Genomic DNA, 26,404 nt, shown 5'->3' with positions numbered 1-26,404 from the left:
ATTTTGTTGAGGAATTTGCCTGAGTCATGAGGGACAAATCCAACACCTCCTGCCTCCCTATTATCTAGCACACCCATGTGAGAAGACTGAAATGAGGCCAATTTTCCATATACCCTCAAACATTTGAAAGAGCCACAGTAAAGAGTAGATTTGTCTATTATATTTTCATATAAACTTATAGGCAGTTAAGTTAGATTATTCAGCAACAGATATTTTTTTCTGTTCTAACGATCTAAATGAATTCTTTTTGCCCTGATTCACCGGAAAAAGTTCATTTTTTAACCTGTCTGTGATATATAAAGTCCTATTATACCCAGCACTTTTACCTGACTGACATGTAATATTCTATAATTTTTAAACCACTTTACTGAAGTATGACTGACATACAGAAAACTATACCCATTCAATGTATGCAATTTGAAGAGTTTATAATACTTTTGTGCTCAACTTTCTTGTTTATAAAATGGATAGGAATATCAAGATCCATTAAACAGATAATGTGTTAGTCCGTTCTCACACTGCTATGAAGATACTACCTGAGACTGAGTAATTTATAAACGAAAGAGGTTTAATTGATTCACAGTTCCACATGGCTGGGGAGGCCTAAGGAAACTTACAATCATGGTGGAAGGTGAAGCGGAAGCAAGGCATATCTTACATGGTGGCAGAAGAGAGAGAGGAGAGCGCAGGGGAAACTGCCACTTTTAAAACCATCAGATCTCCAGAGAACTCCCTCACCATCTCAAGAACAGCATGAGGGAAACCACCCCCATGATCCAATCACCTCCCACCGGGTCCTTCCCCTGACACATGGCAATTACAATTTGAGATGAAATTTGGGTGGAGACACAGAGCCAAACCATATCAGATAATATGGAAAACACGTGAAATGTTTTTATTAACCCCATTTTCTAATTGTATTTTCCTCTGGTCTTTTATCTTTCAAATCTTACAATATTGATGCTAGTTTGTCTTTATTGGGTTGGTTCTGAAAAGGATATAGTCCATTTTGATGTTTAGAGGACTAGAAGAAAATTGTAATATACGTAATACCAAAAATCGTATGTAAGCGTATTTTTAAAAGATTTTTTATATTTGAAAAAAATTTGAATATGAATTCCCTGTTGTACCCACAATTGTCAGTCCTTTATCCAGAATAATAAAAAACACACTCTAGATTTTGTTTTCAGAAATAAATGGAAAGAACAATCAGCCTGCCCAATGTCAACAGCTTTTGTAAGATTCTGATTCCATGGGCCTAGAACTGAACCCAGGCATATGCATTTTTAGCAAGCATCCCAGGAGCTCCTGAAAGCTATAAACTTTCTCTAGAGCTGACCTACAGCACATTGCCAGATTTTTTTTTCTTTAAACCTCTGCCGAGTTAACTTAAAGAAAAATCTCGACTATGTCAACTTACTGCTTAAATAAATTTAATAAGCCACAGTGTCGACAATTTGGAAGTTGAATGTACATTAGTTAATTTGTCTGTACTGAAGAATATTGACTTTATTTCTAAAGCTGGCTGTTCCTTCCAGGAGGTAAATGGATAGCAAAATAAACTTTTAAAAAATTTAACCATCATAAAATAGCAGTTTCCATAGGTGAGCAAACAAGTTAATATCTAGACAGCAATTATTTGCAAGACTACAATTAAATTGGACAGTAACTGTATAACCCTCAGTACTCAGAAAAAAAGATAGACAAGGTCCTGAAGGGGTATATGACACATAATTGATCATTTCAGCCAGTTCAGAAACTCTAATTACTGTCCACAGATAGAAGACAAACCCCAATTATTCCAATTTTAAAAATACTATTCATTTCCAAACAGATATTTATACCTTTCTAAAAGTGAACGTGATTTTATTGCATTTAACCAGATTTTAATAATAAAACATGTGCTTTCTAATGTGTAATTTCAACTTTATAATGTAGCAATAAATAAAATTGTCCTTAGTGTCTGCCACAGATTGCAAACACATAGCTTGACTAGTGCATAGATTTTCTACTACTGAAGACAAAATAGGTAGTAACCTATTAGAGAAAATCAATTAGCAAAATTACATATTATATTTTTGTTTATACTTCCATTTCCAAAAGTATATACTAAAGTAATAGGTTTTTTCCTCATTATACCCTGTTACTAAGGAAGGATGTTTGCATTTCCCAGATATTTTTAAATTTCATACTTTTCCCACTGCATCAGACTCATGAAACTATTCTTACAATTTCACCTCTAATCCCTTGATTAAGTAATGAGGACCTAATTCAGCATTCTCACTTAAGCCATTTTACATATTCCAGAAGTAACTGCAGAATATCAGTAAGACCAAAAATAAAGAATAAGTGAATAAGTAGCTAAGCTGGTAAAGTACAATATAACTTGTCTGAATTCAAATTTAAAACTAAGCTATTTCTGTAATGTTTTAGTAAATTGATATGATGTTATGAAACCAACAGATGCACATTGTATGTTGTGCTCGATGTATCTTTATAGAAAAACAGTTTATTAATATATTCCAGCTGGAGAAGAAATAAATACTTTGGTTCATTTTAAGGTGGTTTAGGTTATTTCTTTGTATATAAACTAGAATGGCTTGCATTTGTATTTGTAATTATATTTTTGTTTGTTCATCTTTTCCTCCAATGCCTTCTTTTCTTATTAGTGTTTTCTTTATCTTTGTAGCTTTTTGATTTGGTGTACAGAGAAGAGACTTTGCTGAATGTCATAAAAAGTGTCACACGAAATGGCCGCTCTATTATTCTAACTGCAGTCCTGGCTCTCATCCTCGTCTACCTGTTTTCCATTATTGGGTTCCTTTTTTTGAAGGATGACTTCACTATGGAAGTTGATAGGCTGAAAAACCGAACTCCTGTTACAGGTATTGCTATTACCACTGAATGAGGTTTCTCTGATGGCAGATATGACTTGTGTGTAGCTTGTTAACAGGATTACAGATAAACACGAATGGAGGAAATGTTTTCTTTTATTCCTTTGAGAATATGTTTTGTTTACTACTAAGAGTCAGGAATGTGAAGTACTCTTAGGCTGCATATTAGCTGTCAATGTGTATAGGGAAATACTTACATGAGAAACATCATCCCAGCTCACTCGGTAAGAAAGTTTCGATAAAGCTGACTATATTCCAAAAGATAGTCAACAACTTCAGTGCAGGATAATAACTTTAAAAATCTTTTCCTCCTCTTTTTCCCTGTCTCCCCAAAAATAACAGCTATCATCATTCACAATCATTATTCCATACGTGTTTGATCATAGTATATCATATTATACTTAAATAACTGAAAATGATAAATGCTTTGATTTGAAACCACCAGATCATAAGAAATTTGCTCAACATATTGAGCAAAAGAAGGAAGACATGCTCAAAATATTGGGATTAATGGACCAAATCTATCAGTGTGTGACTTTCAGAATTTCTATACTCTATTTTTGTCGTGACTGGTTAGGCACCATCCATTTATAATGAGTGTGATTCCTGTGGTGTAAGGCTTTATTCTCTCTGTGTTATTTTGATTTTTTTATTTATTAAGCTTTCTAAAGTGTTTTTCCCCCTTTCCTACCTTGTGTTGTTTTGGTTAAGCTTCTGAAGCTTATTATTCTTTTTCCTCCTCCCCTGCTTTGCTGGGTAGAAATCATAGTTCTGTACTTTGCTAATGGTTTCTCTGGGTGATTCTGCTGACTATGGGTTGCAGAGAATGGAAAGCAAAATATGACACTCTTTCTCCTCAAACCATTAAATATAAAACTAGGATTTAATTAGTGATGCCTTGCAAATGATATTCTGTCTTGCCTTTAACAAACATTTCTTAATTATTAAATTGATGATATATGGTAGTACTTAGATTATGGCATTTAAGTCTATTAGTAAGTCTCAGTCATCAAAGCACAGAATGGAAACATCATATATGTGGACTGGAAGTTATTAAACTTGAGACTGTCCTGAATTTTATACCTAGGTATTAGTCTTTATTCACAGGAACATAAAGTATTTTCTGTTACTGTCTTTCTTGTTCTTCTTCCTTAAATGTTACTTTTCCCAGAGTTTTACAGGTATAAATATAGGGACTTGTATTTGTGTGTGTGTGTGTGTGTGTGTGTGTGTATATATATATATAGACTATCTGCTTCCCAAAACCTCCACATTAATAACTTACTAGATTGGAGGCATGATGACATTGAGTAACTCAGTACAGATTGAGTCTAAAGCTGAACCATAATTTATGAATTCAAAATGTATGCAGTAGTTATTGTCTTATGAATCAAGTGGTAAATATTTTGTGCTATTTAAAAAGTAACTTGGTTATCATTGTGTTATGAATATAAATATTTTCTTTGGAAAAATGCCTTTTTTCTTTTTTTGTTTTTTACAAAATGGGCAACAGTAGACCAGAAGTTTCAAGCTCTTTACTAAAAATATTGATACACATTCCTATAGAATGCTGTTAAATAAAGCTTTTATAAATACTATGAAAACCCAGCATATGGGAACAGTTAACAAAGTTAAACCCTTGATTATTCATAGATTAAGAGTGTTTGTTTCATAGACTGAGATTATACATGACATGATGCCCTAGGAAAAACACCCTTGTTTTCATAATATTTCAGATCTCATTTCTAATGCCATATGTTGTCTCTATTGATACATAGTGCTAAGTTTATTCTTTGATGTATTGGACACTATTTACTTGCAAAGTTGACTATGTATATTGAGTGACATTATTGATGGCATCTCTGGGTAGCCAGTGAAATTTGGAGTGCAGAGAAATATGCAACTCTTTAGCGAATGAGAAGAAAAGATCAGAAAAACAGTTGGTGGGAGCAACCAGGGGAGGTTGAGAGTTCTAAAGCTGAATGGTAAAGCCATCACAGGGCCCTGTGAGAGTAGAGGATGAGTAATTGGCAAATGCCGTTGGAAACGCAGATCCTGCCTGTAGGACCAGAGGAATCTGGCTTGATAGATGAAGTAGCCGCCACTTGAGCAATGTTCAGGAAATTAGTGTCTTAGAAAAGTCTGTGAACTTAGAGAGAAGGATCTGTTGAGAAGTGGAGGTGACAGTTTCTCTCGCCCACACCTGTCCCTCTTCCCCATTTTCAGGGCCATCCTCGTTTCTCACCTTCATTTCCACTCACCCAGAATTCTGCTGGAGCCGCCTATGTGGCTTTCCCACCTACAGCCTCTCTTCTGCCTGCCCAAATTACTTATTCCAACCATAGCTCTCACTGTCTCTCATTGGTTCACAGCCTTCGGAACTGCACTGCATGTGGGATTCTTGGTTTAAAGTGGTGGCTGGTAGCTCTGGTCACTCTGGCTGGTCCATGCCTTCATTGACCTCTGCGCCTTTTGTCAGACAGATTGCACCTAGAATCACTCCCCTTTTCTCCCTGCCTTACCTTGATGAATCTAAGTCCTATGACTCCTTTAGATGGACCCTTTTCCAAAAAGCTTTCTGGGTTTTTCTTCCCCCTCCTAGAATTCACTTCTTCCTCCTCTAATGTATTACATTAAAAAAAATCTGTACTTCACTGTATCCAGTCAATTATAATTGTGTCTATATCTCTCCATGTCCTCTAGTTGACTGTTGTTCTCCCAGGCCTTAGCTCTGGGCCTGTGGAGCCTAGCAGGATGCTTCAGTAAGTATTAAATAAGGGAGTGGCCACAGGGCACACTCTTCTCCTCTCACTTTCTGACCCCCCACACCCACCCACCCTCAACTCAGGGTTAATGGGGATGTGCCTACCCTCAGGGGATGGAGGTAAATCTGTGGACCCTTTCTGGGGAGGACACTAACTCTCTCAGCTCCAGTGTTCGTGTGGCTGGCAACCCCAGCCTCTCGTGTGGCTGGCAACCCCAGCCTCACTCTGCCTCCTCCTCCTCATGTTTCCTCCAAACTGCAGCTTTCCTTTGCCATTTCTACCCCATCTCAGCTGATTAGTCAGAGTCAGGGGTAATCATGGTGTGGCATTGCTGGGAAATTCACTTCAATACTGCTATAGCCTTTGTAGCTACAACTGGACCCACCCTTGTCTCTCCATCATGAAGACTTCCTTGATGGCTCTATGTGAAACGTAGGTTTGAGAGGAACCTCTTTACTTCATATTTGTTACTAACAAAAACAACATTTAAAAAATGAAACATTGTTTCATACAAATAGGAGGGTGACTACTTTCTATTCTATTCTGGGTCAGGGAAATAGGTGGTGAGCCAGGAAGCAGATGGATTCCTGGGGACTATGGAAGAATAGAAGATCCTGAACACAGATCTGGCAAAAGATTCTTGCTCCTCAAGGCATATGATGCCCTTAGTTCTCTAGAGCCTGTATCTGACCATTAGAACCACTACCAGCTCTCTACCCTGCCTCAGCTGTAGAGACCAGTGGCTTAGGGCTCAGAGACTGCCAACTGCATAGAGGGGAATACGTTCCTGGTATCCCAAGTCAGAACCCTGAATGAGTTTGCCCATAGAAACAGTATTACACATGGTTGTAAAGGTCTACAGTATTGATGCTTTATCTCGACCACTTAAAAAAGTTATAAAAGGCTTTTAGTGGGTTGGCCTATAAAGCTATTCTCCATTTATAAAATTACTTCAATAGGCAAAACGGTGTTCAGAATTCCATACTAACTTCCTAGGACTTTAGGAACACAGCTAAGGTGGAGTATGAATGCCTTTAATTTACATATCTTTAGAACTGTAGGTTCAGTTTTCATCATGTGCATATTGACTCTATATTATATATTACTTTGTATTTTCTTAGGCAGTCATCAAGTGCCTGCTATGACTTTTACTACCATGATGGAAGCATGTGCCAAGGAGAACTGTTCACCCACAATTCCAGCTTCAAATACAGGTTTGTAGAGAGGACTCTGGGTCAGTATGAACTTCATGTCTCTGAAGTTTTATTTGGTAAATATTATTACCTCTTAGGGAGTTGCTCTACAAATTTCATGATGGATTTATGTAGAAGAATAGAGAGTAAAAGAACAAAGATGATTTGAACTGGAGAAAAGATTCCCACATTGGTCATTTTGTACCCCTCTCCTGTTCCTTATATTGTTTTATTCAGGGGGATTTAGCACATTTACCCTGTGGTATGTGCTGCTGAAGATTCTATTACCATATTGCAAACTACACTAAGTGAGTCCCTTTTAGCTGCGTAGCCTTTAACACAGGATCGGGAAGAGCATGGGCTTATAACTCAAAAGACTCGGTAATAATCCTGGACTTGACGCTCTCTAGCTCTATGTCTTGGACGAGTTATGAAAATTTCCTGGACTTTGTTCAGATGACTTCCCTGCCTATCTGTCTCTCTCTAGAGAGAGAATGAGAATGAAACTCCCTGCCTCCACAGGATCAAATGGAACCATACATATAAAAGTAATTTTTTAAACTCTGAATTGATCTCATAGGATGTGGCAGGCTGGAAACTATGGCATGTGTCATATATAATAAACTGTAGAAGAAATTAGTGACCTGTTTCCTGAAGCAGCAAAGATTTAGGGAGTGTATGTCTTCAAATATCTTAAGGGTTGTCATATACAAACAGGAGCAGATTTAGTAGGAGTTGATGTGTTGTATCTACAGAGAGCAAAGTTAGACTTAGGACAGATAAGGGAAGAAAGAGTTGAGCATAGTGTAAGTGTGGAGTTCCCCAGTTTCCATCTGGGACCACACTGTTTGTCTGGTCGTAATGATAGTGCTTTCTTTCCTAAACGGCCTTTTCCTTGAGATGTTGGACTATTGCTTGAGCAGTAATGAATAGACCCGTCTACTGACTAAATATTTTATGCTTCTTGACCTAAAGAGAGAATTAAGCACATGAATACGTTCCATCCAGTGTCCCAGCAGCCATAGGCACTGTGGACAGCTGTCACCAGCACTTCTCTCCCCTGCCGCCTGCTCTCCCAGTCAAGGCTAACAATAAGAACCAGCTCATTCTTGACTCATATAGCACTATTGTGCTCTGCAGTTTCTAAAATCCTGTTATTTGCATCCTCCAATCTAAACACCTCCAATTTCTTCAGCCTTCCTCACATACTGTAACAGTGACTACTGCCATTATACTCCAGGGCAAGCAGTTGAAAGGTGCTGTCTTATTCTGGATACTGGAGTTTAGAACCACATCACACTCTTGACCCATATTTGGCTGACTCTTGGCTAAAATGCCATTCTTCACTGGTTCAGCTGTCATGTCATAAACAGCCACCCTGTTCTCATATAATTAGGAGTTTGGGATTTCAAATAGAAGCCCATGCATTTTTTTTCTATATATTTCTGCCAGCCCATAATCCCAGGTTGTCGCAATTTCACCAGTGAATAGATAGGTCTTTGCCCAGATGATCTCTCGGTTTCAGGTCCCTTCCAGTTCTAATGTGCCATGAGCCTCATGGTGTCTGTATGGATCCTGATTCTGTCAAGCAATATATTTATTCTCCTTCATGTCCTCAAGTTTGATACACCCTTGAACAGAGGATGGCAAACTATGTCCCATGGGAAAATATGACTTGCTCTAGTTTTATACAGCCCTTGAGCTAAGAATGATTGTAATTTTTTTTTTCAAGAAAAACATGTGATGGAAACTGTATGTAAGCCTAAGATAGTTGCCATCTGGCTACAGAAATTTTTTTTTTTTTTTACCAACCTCTGTTCTAGAAGATTTCCATTGAAGGTGCCAGAAATGCATAAGACAGCAATGCAGTGCTAAGCACTAGAACATGCTCTCACATAGACACGGTTGCATTTTGTGCAATTCTTCAGTTGCATAGAAATTTCTCTTAAAGAAACTGTTAATATCATTCAGCCCATGTTCCTCTAGCTTTTTTCAAAGGATATCATGAGACTCTTTATCAAAGACTTTTTGCCAAAGCCCAGATACGTGATGTCTGCTACATTTCTAATTTGAGGTTAGTCTGAACGTGTACTGAATGCACTGATAGTGTGGGTTAGTCCTAACTCACACTGTCTCTTTAGTGATCCACTTTAGTATCTTGTCTTGGTGTCAAACAGCATTTTTCAGCAGCTTGCAGAGTCTGTCACAGTCTCAAATTCGGGTCTACAGGTGTCTCTCATTTTCCATCATTATCCATGACTTTTTAAAAAATCACTTTTTAAAAAGAGATATTTTGAAAACTTGGACATAGTTGAAATAGCCTGGTAAAATTAAATGACTCTTGGGATCTCTTTGGCCACCTCAAAGTTCAGATTATTGTCATCAGTATTTATTTCTCTTTTAATTCAACATTTTCCCCCTTAACAGAGTATGAAAAATAATATGTTAAAAAGTTTATTATTAACACAAATATTTTATCTTAACACCATGGTTCCAAGTGTCAGTGGCCCTATGCTTGCATTGGTCTTCTATCTCTGCATATTTCTTTAATATTGTTTCCTTTATTTTAAAGCAAATATACTTTAACTGTGGTTTGATTTCAAGATAAAATATTGCTTTGCTAGTGAACCAGCAACAAAGCTAGTACTTGTTGTTCCAGAGTGTACAAAGAGGGCTGACTCAGTGGGCCCAGAAGAGGATCTGAGTCTCACCCACAGCGTGATAGCCAGGGCTCCCAAGGCACAGAGAGAGAGAACTGCCAGGGCCACTCTCCTAGAATGAGGTCTTCCAGGTCATTCATAGTGTGAGACTCTCCCAGGATGGTTGGCTGCCCAGCTCTGTGTAATCCTGTAAATGTTAGGCTTTATACAACTCCCCAGGCATGATTGTTGATGCTCAACCAAATGGTCTATTGTAATTATTTCATGCGTTATTACTATTGTGACATTTTGATCTTAAAATTTAAAAAGTAAATATTTTTAGAAAACGGGAGAGTAGTTAAGTCTATTCGGTACAAACCTTGATGATGAGGATGATAATATAATAAAAGCCTTGTGTATTCATTCCCTCATTCATTTTTTCACATAGTTATATTTGTTGAGCCCCTACTCTTGGCCAATCACCATGCTAGCTGTTGAGGACACAGTGTTGAATAAACAAACATGATTCTGGACTTTATAGAACTTATAGTAAGGGAAACATAAAAAGTTATAAGATAAGGTGAGTATTACTAACAGTGCTATGACTGATCATCACAATAGAGATTGGCTGTTGGGAGATTAGACAGAGAGACCTTTCTAAGAGGAATTACTTAAGTTGAGACTTGGAGGATGAGAAGGAGCTAGTCAGGCCAAGAGGAGGGAGAAGTGTGTTCTGGGCACATGGAACATCTGAGAGTGAACGCCCTGAGACATGTTCAAGGACCTGGAGAAAGCCTACTCATTTCGGGTACTGTGCTGAGCACATTGTGTGCATTATGTCACTTCATTATCACAAAAACCGTGTGAGATAGATAGATACTACTAGTTATCCTTACATTTTCGGTAAGGACCCTAAGGAAAGAGGCATTAAATAGGTTGCCAAGATCACAGCTAGTCAGTCAATGTATATCAACATAGATTTCAAAGCCTATATTCCAGTCTTCTGTCTTATTGCCTCCTAAATAAAGGATCACTATAAATTATTGCTTCCCTAACCAAACTTTGAGATTATTTCATTTCACTGAGTATGTTTGGATAGATTTTCTTTAAGCCTTTCTTTATACCTACTAAAGACAATTTCTTGAATATAAATATTCTCTATTATGTATTTATGAACTGGAGTTGATTTTGTCCCCACCCCTACCCCAACCCCCCAGTGACATCTGACAATGTCTAGAGACATGTCTGGTTGTCATAACTGGGATGGGGTGCTACTGGCATCTAGTGGGTAGAGGACAGGGATGCTGGTAAGCATCCCACATTGCACAGGACAGTCCACAACAAAGAATCATCTAGCCCAAAATATTAATAATGTTAAGCTTGATAAACTGTTCTGTTTGGATGTTATTCATGACTCTGAATACAAACTCTTATAAAAGGCTTCCCAGGAAAACCTCTATAACCTGCACTTAACCTAATATATTACACAAAGAACATCATTTCTCCTTCCTATGAACAAATGGTGACTTCTTCCTCCCAGGCACATTGGGGGAAAGTCTCCATCTTTTAGGCTGCAGCAGAGCTAGGAATTGGGGGAAGAGGTGGAGATGATTTTGTAAGGATAGCTGCCAGAGTAGGGAGGAAAGCAAGGATTCCATCTGGAGAGTGGAGGAGTTTCATCTCTGGAGGTGTGTCACAGATACTGCTGGAAGCCAGAGATGGTGGCAATAGCTTTTCACAATTAGGGAGTATTCCTACATCAGTAATAAAAATACAGGAATGCCTGTATTAATCTACTCTTTCTTCCATACACTTTTTGTATTTGACATTGTAAGTGATAAAATTTATCTGTTTGAAAATGTTATGGATTTGATCTGCTAGCCTTTGCCACTTTTAAATTTTGACTGCATGTAGTTAACTGCAAAAGTAGAGTGAAAGCTAGAACCTGGGGTTTGTTGTGCAGCATGTGTCACTTAAATTAAAAAATAACTTCTATGTCTAAGACCAGGATTAAATTTTAACTTGCAAACCCTAGTGTGCATCCGTGACAGCCTTAGTTTGTTACCCTGTGGACAGCAGGTCCACATTACAAAAGGTGCAGACATACACAGTAGCTTAATAACAAGCCTCACGGTGACTAGGAGGCAGAGTGGCCAGCTCCCTCAGAGGGCTCCTGTGGATGCAGGGAAGGTCATTGTCCCAGCGCCAGAAAATTCACACAGTAACTGGCAACCAACTGTGTTTAAAAAAAAAAAAACAAAAAAAAAACCTTCATATTTCATTTGCTGCAGACCTCCCTGGTTCCTGAACAAAAATCTTCACCTTAAAAAAAGCAAGGCCTTTTTGCAACAATTTACAAAATACAGTTACAATCATTTTATAAGTAAAAATCATTCGAATGTACAGAAAAAAAGGACAGAGTTCACAGACACTTAACATTTATGAATAATTCAAATTTAATATGTTTGGATATTTTACTTTAATAGAAAAGATTGATGAATACCAGAAGCCAGTCAGCCTTAATGCATTCTACATTTTGACTTCCCACTGGGTCCCCAGTGTTTTAAATTTTTTTTCTCGTTAAAATTTTTATTTCTTATTATTTATTTATTTTTCCAGCAGTACTGACATTTTGGACCTAGTTGAAATTTTTAAAATCAGCATTTCCACCAATGAATTGATTACAATTAAAGCTTAAGACTAACAGGCAAGAGGTTTTTTTTTTTTATTTCTTCCCTTCTTTCTTTTTTTTTTTGAGATGGAGTCTCGCTCTGTCATCCAGGCTGGAGTGCAATGGCATGATCTCAGCTCATTGCAATCTCCACTTCCCGGGTTCAAGTGATTCTCCTGCCTTAGCCTCCTGAGTAGCTGGGATTACAGGCATGCACCACCACACCTGGCTAATTTTTGTATTTTTAGTAGAGAAGGTGTTTCACCATGTTGGCCAGGCTGGTTTTGAACTCCTGACCTCAGGTGTTCCACCCACAAGAGGTGTTCATTTGCACTCATACTTTCAAACGTGTGTCAGTGACAATCCCTTGTCACTGAGAAACCATAACAAACACTGAATAATTTAATTATTAAAGCAGAAATATGGCATTATTAAATACCGTTATTCAAGCATGGCCAATATTTTTTAAAAATTTATAGATTAACACCTCAGATTAGAGGGAACTATTTCAGAGCCACTAAAATATGTTTGTATTCCTTCCCTCATATAAAACATTTTATTTGCATTATAAATTAAGAAAAAAATACTGTATTTTACTAGTCAACTGAAAATGCGGATTATTTAACCTCATAGAATTCAAGATTAGAATTTGTTTATTGTTTTAAAACCAAAACTTTTCATGAGATTTAACCACCATCTCTCAGTAATGATAATTATGATAGCTAGAATGTATTGGGTCCTAACTATACGCCAAGCACTGTTCTAAGGTCTTCATAGGTATATATTTAGTTCTTTTAAATGTCTCCACATTAAAAGTCTATTTTCACTAATTCTTTCCTTTTGTTTGTAAGCAACATGTTCTCTCCCTCCTCGTCCTTCTTCTTCTTTCTTCTTCTTCTTCTTTTTTTTTTTTTTTGAGACACAGTTTTGTTCTTGTTGCCCAGGCCAGAGTGCAATGGCATGATCTCGGCTCACTGCAACCTCTGCCTCCCGGGTTCAAGTGATTCACCTGCCTCAGCCTCCTGAGTAGCTGGGATTACAGGCTTGTGCCACCACGCTCAGCTAATTTTTGTATTTTTAGTAGAGACAGTGTTTCACCATGTTGGCCAGGCTGATCTTGAACTCCTGACCTCAGGTAGTCTGCCTGCCTCAGCCTCCCAAAGTGCTGGGATTACAGGCATAAGCCACTGCACCTGGCCCTCTCCCTTCTTTTATAACTATCCCTGTGTTTGTCATTACTTCCTGGCCACCATCAACTGGACCATTGTTCTTACACCTGAAATCTTTTCCTTGTCATCATCTGTTCTCTCTTTGTCTTTCTACACACATCTTAGGTCCTAATTCAACCTTCCTCTGGGTTTTCTTATTCCCTGAAACTCGTATCCTACTAGTCTCCTTCCTTCAGTACCAAATTTCCCTATAAAACAATTGACCAACCCTCTCTCCTTTAATTTCTGCACTGCTTTTTCTCTACTATTTGCCCTCTTCCTACTGTTTCCTGATGACCCTATTGTTTAATCCAGTGACCATTTTTTTGCTTCTCATTGCCTTTGACTATTCTGCAATTTTGACATCTTTAAAATTATTGTCTTCCTTAATTTGGATCACGGTATCCTCTGAACTTTCTTGTCCTCTCTGACTTTTAAAAATGTTTTATTGTCTTCTCATTCTATAAACATACAAATCATCTGAGATGCTTTCCTTGCCTTCATCAAAACATCCTACATCCAGTTCTTCCTTCTAAATGGTCTATTTCTATGGTCTAATGGGATGATCCTTTTCCTAAGTCACCCATGGCTAGGAGGCCTCAGAGTTGTATTTAATGCTGCCTTCCGCCTTCTGCCTACAGTTCTGTCAGCTTCCTGTCATTCATCCTTTGCCTCTTCTCTCCCATTACCCTGGTTGAGGCTCATAGAACATCATGTCTGAATTATTGCAACTGCCTCCTAAGTGGTCTTTCCACCTCCAGTCATTCTTTCCTCTTCAATTCATCCAGTATATCACCACTAGACTATCTGTCAGAAATCACTGCCTTGAATATTTCCTCCCCTACCCCAATTCAGGCTTTCCATGATGCTCCATTACCCGCCCAATAAAATCCAAACTCCCTACAGCTTCACAGAGAGCTCCCAGTTTATCGCTCCAGCTTCGTCTTCCACTCCTCTCACCCGCATTTACTGGTTTATTTGCTGTTCATCGTACAAGCATACATTTTTATACCTCTGGGGCTTTCTGTCCCTGGCACGTGAGATGCCTTTCTACTCAAGTCTTAGTACATTGATGAGTCAAGGCAAACTCGATTCTACTACTTAATATAGAGTCTACATTAATTAGAGGGATGCCCTTCCAATTATCTGTGTACAGTTTCTCTCCCTATTTCTATCTCTTTGCATCACTGCTACTTCTGCATTTTTGTTTGTTTGCTTGTTTCTTTTAGAGACAGAGTCTCTCTGTCACCCAAGCTGGAGTGCAGTGGTGTGATTATCGCTCACGGCAGTCTCCAACTTTTGGGCTCACGTGACGCTCCCCCTTCAGCCTCCTGAGTAGCGGGGCCTACACACATGTACCACCATGCTTGGCTTCCACTTCTGTGTTTTTTACCACATGCTAATTTGTCTTGTACATGTTTTATCTTGTACTATTTCACCAACTGGCTGGACAGCCAACTTACCCTGTTGAAAGTCTTCCAGTGCCTCCCCCTAATTTCAAGATTAAATTTAAATTCTTCAGCTTGATATATGAGTCTCCTCATGACCTGGTACCCTCTTGCGTTTCTTCTCTCACCTCCCACACCCTTCTGCATTTACCAAAGGCCCAATCATTCCCATCTTCCTGAGTTTCCCAAAACACCCTGCATGCTTTTGTGCCTGTTTGCCTTTGCTCATCCTGTGGTATCTGCTTGGAATGTCTTCCCTCATTGATTTTACTGGCCAATCATGACCCTCTTTCAAAATCCAACTCAGGTGATACCCCCTTCAGGATACTGAAGCCCCCATCTGTGAGATGTGCATCTGTTTTGCCTCCGCAGCATCCTGTGATACTGCACTGCCCTTGTTCAGCTGCTGACCCACCTTTCCTAGGGACCATAAATTTTCTGCAGATGGGACACTTCCATCCTTCTCCCATATATTCCTAGCACCTCATCCAGCGGCTGTTGGAGTAGTGAAAGGAGGCAGGTGTGGCATGGGCAAGGCCAGCTGATTACACAGGTAACCACAAGGTGGCATTTACTAGATGCATTTACCATGACTCAGAGCCTGACTTTCAGGCTGGATGCCTGGGAACTTGGCTTACCATATTGAGAGTGGCTGTATCTCACGAAGGTAGTACCTTATTAACCGAGGGTATAGGGGCTTCTCTATAAAATCAGCATGCCTGTGTACTGATTATCTTGAGCAGGATGATTGCTGGCATTGACCTGACTAGGGTGTTCTCCTCCCATTTACACGCCACACAGAAAACCAATTCATTATAGATTTTTCAGCCAATTCATTTTATTTCACAATGGCTAATCACATGAATTGTGTGTGGATTTTACTGAGCTCACCTCTTAGAGAGCAAAGAATCTTATTTCCAAATTCTTGGAGAGGGGTAGAAGCCCTCTCCTGTAGCGTTTATGTGCTGATTAATCTGGCATTTACTAAGCCTTTAGCAAACACCTGTTGTGACATGACCAGGTAGTTCCTGAATGAATAAATGAAGGCAGATCATGACACTAGATAGACGGTAGTGATGGAAAGTCCAGTTGTGGCAAAGTAGCACGTAGACATGCTCCACATGACCTGATTATTGGAAAATGATTTTTCCCCTTAAAAGCTCCTTTTGCTCTCTTACACATTTCTGACTCTTTTCCCTGATATTCTTCTCAGCCATCATGTTGGCATCTACTGCCGTGTATGGGGGGACCTCAGTAGCACATTCCAGACTGAGCTTCCCCCACCCTTGGTCTGGCTTCCTTGTCTGCACTGCTGCTCTGATTGCTCTCACCACAGACCCTACCTCTTCCCCATTTCTCCTTCCTCCAAAGGAGTTCTAGTTCTACTTTTTAAATCAGAATGTGCCTTGGACTCAGCGCTAAGGTAAGTGACCAAGCACAGATTCTGCCGACGTCTCTGATGCTGCATTTTGCACTCACACCTTCATCTCTGACTTCAGCCCTCCTCTCAAGGTGTATCCCAGCATGTTTTAAAAGGAAACAGCTCCAAAGAAAGTAAAAATATCAGGAGCCCTTATCCATAGGATGTTAAAATAAAATCGGCTCAGAAAAGGAAAATTAGCCTTTTCTTGACAAAGTATCAAAGGCACTGTAGGCATGAAGCACGTAGATAAAGATGTTGTTTTTATACTCATGCCTTGACGTGCACATTGTGGCTGCATAATCCCAAAATTTATCACCCCTGTGGTTCTTTAACCTTGTAGTGAGAAAAATACATTTCTGGTCATTTGCCAGTGTTAGGAATTTCTGATTCTAATATCCAACTTAGTATTAATTTTTCACTACTTTAAATGGCTAAGAAATTATGTTTCAAGTTGGATCCCAATACCTTTAAACAAAATAAGAATAGGAATTTTTCTGTCACATTATGTCTTTTTCTCTTTCCTTCTTTATCCCTAAATAGAATTTTTCACATATATACATTGTGCTTCTTATCAAGAGCTCCAGGTTGGTCCTCAAGAAAGCTTAGACACTTAACCGCAATAATGAAATAATATCTGCCCCAATTTTTAAGCAACTATTGTGTGTATGCCAATCTCTGTGCAAAGTGTAATACTTTACATACCCTAAATGTTGTTTTTTTTTTTTTTTTTAAAGACAGAGTCTTGCTCTGTTACCCAGGCTGGAATGCAGTGGTGTGATCTTGGCTCACTGCAGCCTCTACCTCCAGAGTTCAAGTGATTCTCCTGCCTCAGCTTCCCTAGTAGCTAGGATTACAGGCACACACCACCATGCCCGGCTAATTTTTGTATTTTTAGTAGAGATGGGGTTTCTCCATGTTGGCCAGGCTGGTCTCGAACTCCTGACCTCAAGTGATCCACCCGCCTCGGCTTCCCAAAGTGCTGGGATTACAGGCATGAAGCACCGCCCCAGGACCCCTAAATGTAATTCTTAAACAATCCTCTGAAGAGTATAACCCCCAAATGGCCCTCCCCATTTTACAGATGAGGATCCTAAGGTTCAGGAACTTGCCCGAGTCCCAGTGTGGGAACAGAGCAGAATTGGAAGCCAGGCAAGCTTCCTTGTTCACACTCTTTCCCCTGTAGTCCTTTTGCCTCCTGGGTAACATGGCTGTGTTTCCAGGTTTTGCCACAATCTCTTCCTACCATAACAAGCACAACGAATGTGAGCCTTATGTTTTGTGCTTTCCGTCCTGTTATTTTCTACCTATAGAAGAAACAAAATATTTGAGGACATTATATATGTGGCTTCATCATTATGTGTCAGTCATGTGCTGCCACATATGGAACAGATGCTGTGTGACTTCCAAAAGTTGTGTCAGGGCACAATTAGAAATAGCCCTTTGGAAGGAGGTAATAGTGTATTTTTTTAAATGTAAGTTTGCTACACTGTTTTTAATATTATATTCTTATACATTTGTATGTATCTTTTATGTATATTTAGGTATATTTATTGTATGTATATTTACATATGTGTATATATAAATTTACATACTTATTTTATGTGTATGTATGTAATTTATTTATTGTATGTATATTCCATTTTATGTGTATTTTATTTTATATATTTTTACATAATTTTATATCATATATTTGTATGTGTTTTTATAGCTGATGAAGAGTATGAAGATGGAATTGAAAGGACCTGTGACACTCTCCTTATGTGCATTGTCACCGTGCTGAACCAGGGCCTCAGGAATGGTGGTGGCGTGGGGGATGTGCTAAGAAGGCCATCGAAAGATGTAAGCCACAGTAAAAGTATTTTTTCAAGAAGCACATCTTTTTTTTAAACCTTTCTTCACAGCATTTATAATTTGGTTTTGGTTTTCAGGATAATATACTGTACCATTTGCTTTAAAAGTATAACCATGGCTGTTAAAGCCAATTAATTATTTGCTAGGATTACGTAGAAACAGCTAATGTACTACAACTCTTTGTGTGTTCATAGAGTGGTGAAATGTTTCCAAGTTAATCTGTGTATTGTATTACAGTAATGAAATCATGACTGCGAACTTTATATAGGAGTTGATTGTTACACAAATAACATAAACGAGGTTGCCTCTTGCCTATCAGGTTTCTTGAGCATGAAGATTTACTCTTTGCTTCTGCATAGGAATAGCCTCCATCATTTATCTCTGATAAATATAACATTTGAGCAAATTCTAACAGGATTTTATATCTTGAAATGGCAAAGTGGAAACACTTCTCACTAGCTGCAAAATGTCGAGTGCCAGGCTGGGAGCTTGAAGAATCTTCGCTCTGCTCCGGCCAGTGGTATCATATTGTCAAATCATCTAACCTCTTAACCTCAGGTTCCTCTTCTGTTAAAAAACTGGATTGCCTGGTCTCTAATTTGCATTTTAACACTGTTCATCAGGTAGAAATAAGAAGGAGCTGTATATGCTTGACCCTGGATGGCCAAGAATAAAGCCTACTCCAGAAATTGACAAGTCGTTAGGTCATCCTTAGCTCCCTAATCACTGACTTTTGGAATTGACATTTAACTACCTTTTCTGTAATGTCTGGGATAGGAGACCACTGTGCCAAAATGCATTTAGCAGAATGGCATAATAAAGCCCTTTCTAAAGAAAGTGAAGTTCCACCATTGTGGGAAAGACATGTGTCAGTCCTAGAGTATTGTAAGTGGTTCTGGAAATAGGCTAGGAAGTTTTTCTTACAACACTTAAAGATGGGAAGTGAGCCTATTTTTCCAACTTGGGATACTATTTGTATTCATTTCACAAACATTTATTGAATATACTCTCTATGCTAGACAGTGTGCTCAATACTATGCCTAGTGTGTATGTGTGTGTATATATATATATACACACACATACACACTTTTTTAAAAATTTTTATTTCAGGAGCCCTTGTTTGCTGCCCGAGTGGTTTATGACCTTCTTTTTTATTTCATTGTTATCATTATTGTTCTGAACTTGATTTTTGGTGTTATCATCGATACTTTTGCTGATCTCAGAAGTGAAAAACAGAAAAAGGAAGAAATTCTAAAGACAACTTGTTTCATCTGTGGTAAGTGTTCTGCAGATGCTAAAATAATAAATGAATAAACTGCAGGAAAGGGGCTGGAGGGATTTTTATTTTTCATGCTTTTGGAAAAATTATTTCAAAATGAAGGTTGGATAAAATTCAGATTATGTAACTGAGCATTAGAGTGGAATTCTCTGCTTCTATAAATGGAGAGAGGAATTATACCCCAAAGCTATCCTGTCATTATTTCTGTGAGTTACATGATTCTCTGACTATAGAAATGTGATGCAAAATGCCAAAAGGTTTCTGGCAAACAGGTTTTTAATCACAGTAACATATTTATTACGCAACAGAATCACATTTAATTTTGTTAGAATATGAATCCAAATATGATTTTCCAGCAGCTTGAACTTCTACTCACTGACATCACTGTGTTTTGGATTCTGAACTGAGCCTTCTCTCTGTTTGTTTGTTTGTTTGTTTGTTATTTTGAGATGGAGTCTCGCTCTGTCACCCAGGCTGGAGTGCAGTGGCACGATCTCAGCTCACTGCAACCTCTGCCTCCTGGGTTTAAGTGATTCTCCTGCCTCAGCCTCCCAAGTAGCTGGGACTGCAGGCGCGTACCACCATGCCTGGCTAATTTTTGTATTTTCAGTAGAGCCGGGGTTTTGCCATGTTGGCCAGGCTGGTCTCGAACTCCTGACCTCAGGTGATCCACCCGCCATGGCCTCCCAAAGTGCTGGGATTGCAGATGTAAGCCACTGCACCCAGCCCTTCTCTCAGTTTTTAATTTCTCTCTCTCTCTGTCTCTCTTACACACACACACACACACACACACACACACACACACACACACCACTCCCCTCCCCTTCTCCCATCATCATCTCTCCTAGTGCACACAGTCTTCTCCTTCCTTCTCATTGCCCTCATCATCCCCCTCAGCTCTGCCCTCTTCTCTGTACCCATCACCTCTTTCTGGCTTCAGTTGTCTTTGTAGCTGGTCTCTTGGCACCCTAGAATCTATCCTCCTCTTTGGGTGATCACCCACTCTAGGTTTCATTCACCCTCCTTGTTTCCACATTAGGCTGAAAAAAATCTTTTGGTGATAGTCACAAAACAAGCCTAAGGGTTCACTACAACGTTACTGTATGTAACAAATTGGGTCCTCAATACATTTCATTCTCTCCTTGCTTCGACTTTTGTTGAGTGTTTCATTCACTTCAATGGCTCTCCAAACCTTTTCTACCTTCCTCCAACAGTTGTAGGTGTACCAGGTAATAATGTGTAATAATATGCTATATTCAGTGGAAACAAATAGAAAGTAGTCATTCCTTGTTTTAGGGTGTTCACGATCTATTTTGGGATACAAACACAATAAATAGCCTTGCTATCTCATGCATTGAAGGAAATGGTAAAGAAGTTTACAGGAAGCTGCAGGTACCCAGAGGAGGGATACCTCTCCAGCATGGGGTAGGGAGTGTGAAAGAAGAGTCAGGAAAGCCTTTAGAAGAGATAGTGACTGAGCTGGTGGTAAAAGACAAAAGGGAGAGGTTGTCAGATCAAAGTGAGTACAAGCAGAAAGGCCAGGATAAGCAAAGTCATGGACGTGGAAGAACAGTACAAGGGTCTTCACTTACTCTAAAGTAGCTCAGTGTTGCTGATGTAAAGTTCAGAGCAGGGCATGCTAAGAAATGAGGTTGGCCAGACCACGCATGGCTTTTTATATTAGGCAGTTTGGACTTTATCATCCGGACTTACAGGGGAAGATGAACCATTAAAGAATTTTAAGTAGAACACTGCAGGGTCTATTTTTTTGCTTTAGAGCACTATGGCATCTTTGGGAGGTCATTCATCAGGAAACAGTACCAGAAGCAGAGTCTTCAGGTAGGAGGTCATTACCACAGTCCAAGTGAAAGGTAACGAAAGCAGGAGAGTTAGTGGTGGCAGTATTAAGGATAGAAGGCAGAGTCAAGAAATATTTAGGAGATCAAATCTTTAAATCTTGATGCTTAGAAAAGGATATGAAAAATAGCTTGGATGCCCAAGTGGGTGGAAATACTAACAAGTGATTTAGCTTGAGAATAGATGAAAAAAACAATTTAGGTAGGAATATGCCGAGTTTAACTTTGAGAATCCTGAAATTGAGATGTGTACTGACCCACCCCAGCAGGATACAGCACAGATCAATTCATGAGTCTGAGCCTCAGAGATTGAGTCTTCACTGGAGAGTGTAACTGGGGAATCCTCAGCCTATATGTGATAGTGAAATCTGGAGTGTGGAGGAGGGTATCCAAGTGAGAAGAGATGCAGAGAGACTACAAGTGGAAAGCCCTAGCTTTGAAGACTTAGGAGAGAAAGAGGAGCACACACCAACAACTCAGAGTACCAAGTCAGAATGGTGTGAGGAGAACCAGGAAGGGGTGGCCTGTGGAAGAGAGTGGAGAAAACAGCTTTGGAAAGAAATGAATTCGTTATCAACTCTGTCCAAGCAGAGAAGGCCAGTAACATGACCTGAAAAAGCCTTCTGATTTCTCATTTAGGAGGCTTTGGTGAATTTAGGTAGAGTGGATTGTGCAGTGCTGAGTAGAGATTTGCTAGAAGGAAACTGAGAGAGATCCGAGAGTCTTCTGTTTAATGTCTCAATTAGATGGGGATAGCAAAATTGAGATGTAATCAAGGAAGATGTCGTACAATTTGGGGGTTTGGGGAAGAGGCTGAGAGGACACTCCTTCAACCTTGGAAGATAAATATACCTCTTCCTACCTTTATAGAAAAATAACCCACACCCTGTATTTTTTTTCTATTTTTCTCTTCTTTATGTGACAGCTATCACCACCTCCATTTCTTCACAATAGATGTAGGTGTGTCTCCTTTCTTCTCTTCTCAGCAGATCCTTGAGCCTTTCCAAGGATGATCCTCTCTTCCCTTAGGTCACCTCACCTGGAGCTCTGTCCCCTTTCAGCCTCATCATAAAATTGTTTTAAATGATTATTTATTGAGTACTTACTACATGTCTGGCCTTTTACTTAGGTATTTCTTTTCATTTTATTCTTAAAAAATGAATACTAGGTATGATGTATATTACCACTCCTTTACAAACATGGGAAGAGAGACTTGGCTGCCATCAATATCCAGTTAGTAAGCAGAAGAGCCAAGATTTGAACAGAGGACTACCTAACTCAAAAGTCCACTCAGCTATCCTATTCTAAAATGACAAAGTGACAGGTTCTCATTCAAGCATAACCAAGCCTGAGGACAGATCTTGGTGGAAGGGTATAGCGTTATGGGGCCAAGCTGTTGTTTAGAAGGGTGAGTCCCATGCAGGAGAATCACGCTGCCCTCAGAAACCTCTCTGTGTATCTCATGGTCTTTCTTTTGCACTGCTTCTTCCTCTATGCCCTTTTCTTCATGGTCATAATCATCATCATGTTGGTACACTACCTCTGAAAGAGATGCTCTTTGGAAGAATGGACCAGAGACTGGAAGCCTCATTTTAAGACATGTTGTCCCCTATATTTTAACCAAAAACATGAACAGCAACATAAGCCCGTTGCTTACCCATGATTCCTGCTCCTCTAAGCTTTCCCTTCATGGTCAGAATTCTCTTTGGCTTTTCACAGTTATTAAAAAGCCAGTCACCTATAAATTCCTTTAAACATCACAATAACTGTCATCAACAAATAGAAGTGTTCTTGAATCTCACTGTTAACTTCCTGCTGACCTTTTCTTCTCCCTCTGCTTGTTTTTTGTTGGTCACAGGGTCCTATTCCTTCTCCCAAAACCCCTTAATAGGAGGTTTTGATTTTGCCCTTGACTCCTTGTCTCCTCTCTGTCCTCCTCTTTGACATCACTTTTATGCAGATTATTGCCAAGTATGCATGCTCAGCTCCAACCTTTCTCCAGGCTTTCCCCTCTGTTTTCAGTCGCTCACTGGACAGTTAGACAGGCATGTCTTCCTGGCAGCCAAACCGGCCATGTCTGAAGCCAGTCCATCATCCCTTTCCGTCTCCCTCCTCTAGGCTAGCTCTTTATCCTGACATCCATATAGCTATCAATAATATCCCACAGTGCCTTCAGTTATCTGAGGGAACTGCACCATCATGTTTAGCATCTCTTTTTTTCTCTTCCAGGTGCCCTAGCTACCATGCGCTAATGAATCCACCTTCACAATCTCACCCACATCCTTCCACACATTCCCACAGCCATATCTTAGTTTTTCAGGCTAACCCTGGCTCACAACCCCAAATGGCCTGCTCAGTGTTGCAAGACTAATTTTTCCACTTTGAATTAATCATTTCCTTACTCAAAAAGCCATCAATAACACTGCACAGTCTATAACTCTGTAACTCGAATTTTCCTGGCATCTAAGCTACCCCACAGTCTGGACCCTTCTTTTTTGCCTACCTTCTCCCGCATCGTTCTCCCATTTATAGCTCAAGTTCCAGGGCAACTACATTACTTACCTTTAACTTCCCAGACTCTCCATGTATTCTTAGTTGTGGGAGAAAAATTCATTTGGAATGCCCCAATTCCTACGCCGTTGAACTCCTGCCCTCTCTCTGAGGCCCAGCTTTAATGCCATTGTTCTAGAAGTCTTCTCTGATCTCACACATCTGCCCCTAAATTCCTCACATCACACTTAGCTATATGACACTGTACATATTTCTGTTGTCTCATCACCTCTGCTGGATGCCATGCATTCTCATATCAAAGAAAATTCATGAACTTTATAGTCAAGTAGTCATAGGTCTACACTGGTTCTGCATCCTAGCTATGTGATCTTGGCCAAGTTTCTAATCCTGAGCTGTTGTTCCCTCACCTGGAAAATGAGGACTATAATGCCACGGTTTGGTGTTGTGATGAGTATAAATGAGATCATGTATATCAAAATCTCTAGCACGAGGCTTAACTGAGGGTCCGCCCTCAACACGTGTTAATTTTTCTTCTTTAAGAGAACCAGATCCATATCTTATCCATTTTTTTTTGCTTTCATAATGTGCATTGGTAAACATCCATAAATATTTGCTTAATGAATGACTATCCAGTAAGTCAGCAGCCTCAGGCTGATATTGTCTCTATACTTGTCTGGCTTATAATCTACAAAAGGAAGATAAAATACTGAGATCATATATACTACAGACAACAGGTGTGCTGATTCCAGGTTGCTCCAGATTTTGTTATATGCAGGGTATTGTTTCTGTGGAGTGCTGTCCACAGGAATATAGGGTGACATCGCAGGATGCACAAAGAGATATAAGATCAATATTGTCTGTTTTCTAGAAGCTTCACGTTTATTCAAAAATCTGAGGGAACACTTAGGTAATTTAACCGAAGTGTCAATTTAAACAGTATTTTTATATTAGAACAAATAGAATATCGTAAAATAGAGCAAATTCAGTGTGAATATTTAAAATAAAATAAAAACTTTTTAAAAAAATGGATAATTGGCTTCAGGTACTTTTTGCTGCTACTTTCTGTAACCTCAGTAACAGAAAGGTATACATTTTCTGCTCTCTTCCCTTAAAGGACCTTGAGCAGAAACACATAAGAAGCATTATGATAATGTATATCTAGATATACATTCATCCCCAGAAGCTCCAACCACACAAATGATATAATTCATCTTATATATGTTAGGAGAACTTAGTTACAAGAATGATTTAAATGGTTGGGATATTTAGGGGTTGTGCTAGTAGGCTATAAAATAGTGACTGGTTTAGAAATGGTTCCTGGTAAAGTTGGATGTGAAGTTGTGATCCAAAGAAGGACATAGTACCAAATAACAAAGGAGAGAATCTCCATAGTAGGAGAGAACTGGCTCCAGGTATGTGCCAGGGGACACCCAGAGTAGGACAAGAGGATGTAGATAATGTGACAGGCAGTGGACCAGTTGGAAATTTCCCAGCCTTGAAGACAATGTCCAGATGTTTGAAAGTGAAACATGACTCAGAAAACAATAGCTAGTGATCCAGAAGGTGGCCTGGGAGGGTGGGGATTAGCAGATGATGGAGCTGAGCAGGGAGCAGAGACACAGATTAGCTCTTGCATCCATATTAATTATGAACATTGAGTTACTAGAGGCCGAAGATCCAGTAAGAAAGAGATGTTGAAAGACCAGGTGTGACAAAACAACAGAATGGAGAAAGGATTTGATGATAGGTCAGAATTCCTATTCTAAGGATAGGGTATCTTGCTGTGGGGATATTATCATAAACTCAGTCATTCAAGTATCATAAACTCAAGTCATTCAAGTCAGAAAATTCAGAGTCATTATTGATTTCTCCTTCTTCCTAAATCTATACCTCTAATTGGACATCAAGCCCTTTCAAGTTTTCATTCCAAAATGCCTCTTTAGTCTCTCTTATTCATTTATTTAATTATTCTATCAAATTTAGTTGCATGCCTACTGTTCTCCAGACACTGCCAGGTGCTGGTAATGCAAAAATGAGTCAGACAGCAAAATGGTAGAGGCTAAGATGGAAACAGGTACATTTTCATAGTGAAATGTTGTGGGCCCAGAAGATCAAACAGCTGGTTGTGTTTGCGGGAGTCGGTGATGGAAGCGGGGAAGCTGAGTCTTGAAGAAGGAATACTTGGAAGGAAGAAAAGAGAGTAGATGAAGATGTCTTGGTGTATTTGGTGAATGATGAGAAAGTCAGCATGACTACAAGAACTGTGCTGAGTGGAATGTCAGTGCATGAGTCTAAGAATGACTTCAAGTTCCCTGGTGAACAAGGACTTCATTAACAGAGACGAAGAAGAGGGCTCAAGAAACAAATTTTTGACGAGTTAAGTTTGACATCCGCACAGGCTATCCAGGTGGATATATCCAGCAGGCAGCTGGAAAAAGGAATGGAAGTTGAGAAGAAAGGTCAGTACTGGGGATAAAGATTGAGAAAACATTAGCAAGATGATGGTAAAACCGTGAGGATGGATGATGAAGCTTAGAGAGCAAGAACTTACGAAGATGAAAGACAACCAGTTTCCCTCTTTTATATTTCCCTCTCCACTGCCCTGGTGCCTGGGTCTTGCATCCTCAGTCTCTTATCCCAATCTTCCCCTGAATCCTGCCGCATGA

General features: G+C 39.3%; 1 protein-coding gene across 1 annotated transcript in view; it reads left to right on the top strand.

Annotated features, from left to right (window-relative positions):
• The window catches only part of ITPR2 (inositol 1,4,5-trisphosphate receptor type 2), a 509,412-nt gene that overhangs the window by 427,728 nt on the left and 55,280 nt on the right, over positions 1-26,404 (top strand). The window contains exons 51-54 of the mRNA XM_032159871.2: positions 2,690-2,885; positions 6,781-6,873; positions 17,950-18,080; positions 19,203-19,368. Coding sequence (XP_032015762.1) covers positions 2,690-2,885; positions 6,781-6,873; positions 17,950-18,080; positions 19,203-19,368 — 586 coding nt within the window. The remainder of the gene's footprint in view (positions 1-2,689; positions 2,886-6,780; positions 6,874-17,949; positions 18,081-19,202; positions 19,369-26,404) is intronic.

This window comes from Hylobates moloch, unplaced genomic scaffold, assembly GCF_009828535.3.
Source record: "Hylobates moloch isolate HMO894 unplaced genomic scaffold, HMol_V3 SCAFFOLD_8, whole genome shotgun sequence".
NCBI lineage: Eukaryota > Metazoa > Chordata > Mammalia > Primates > Hylobatidae > Hylobates > Hylobates moloch.
This window is presented reverse-complemented; position numbering and strand designations above follow the sequence as displayed.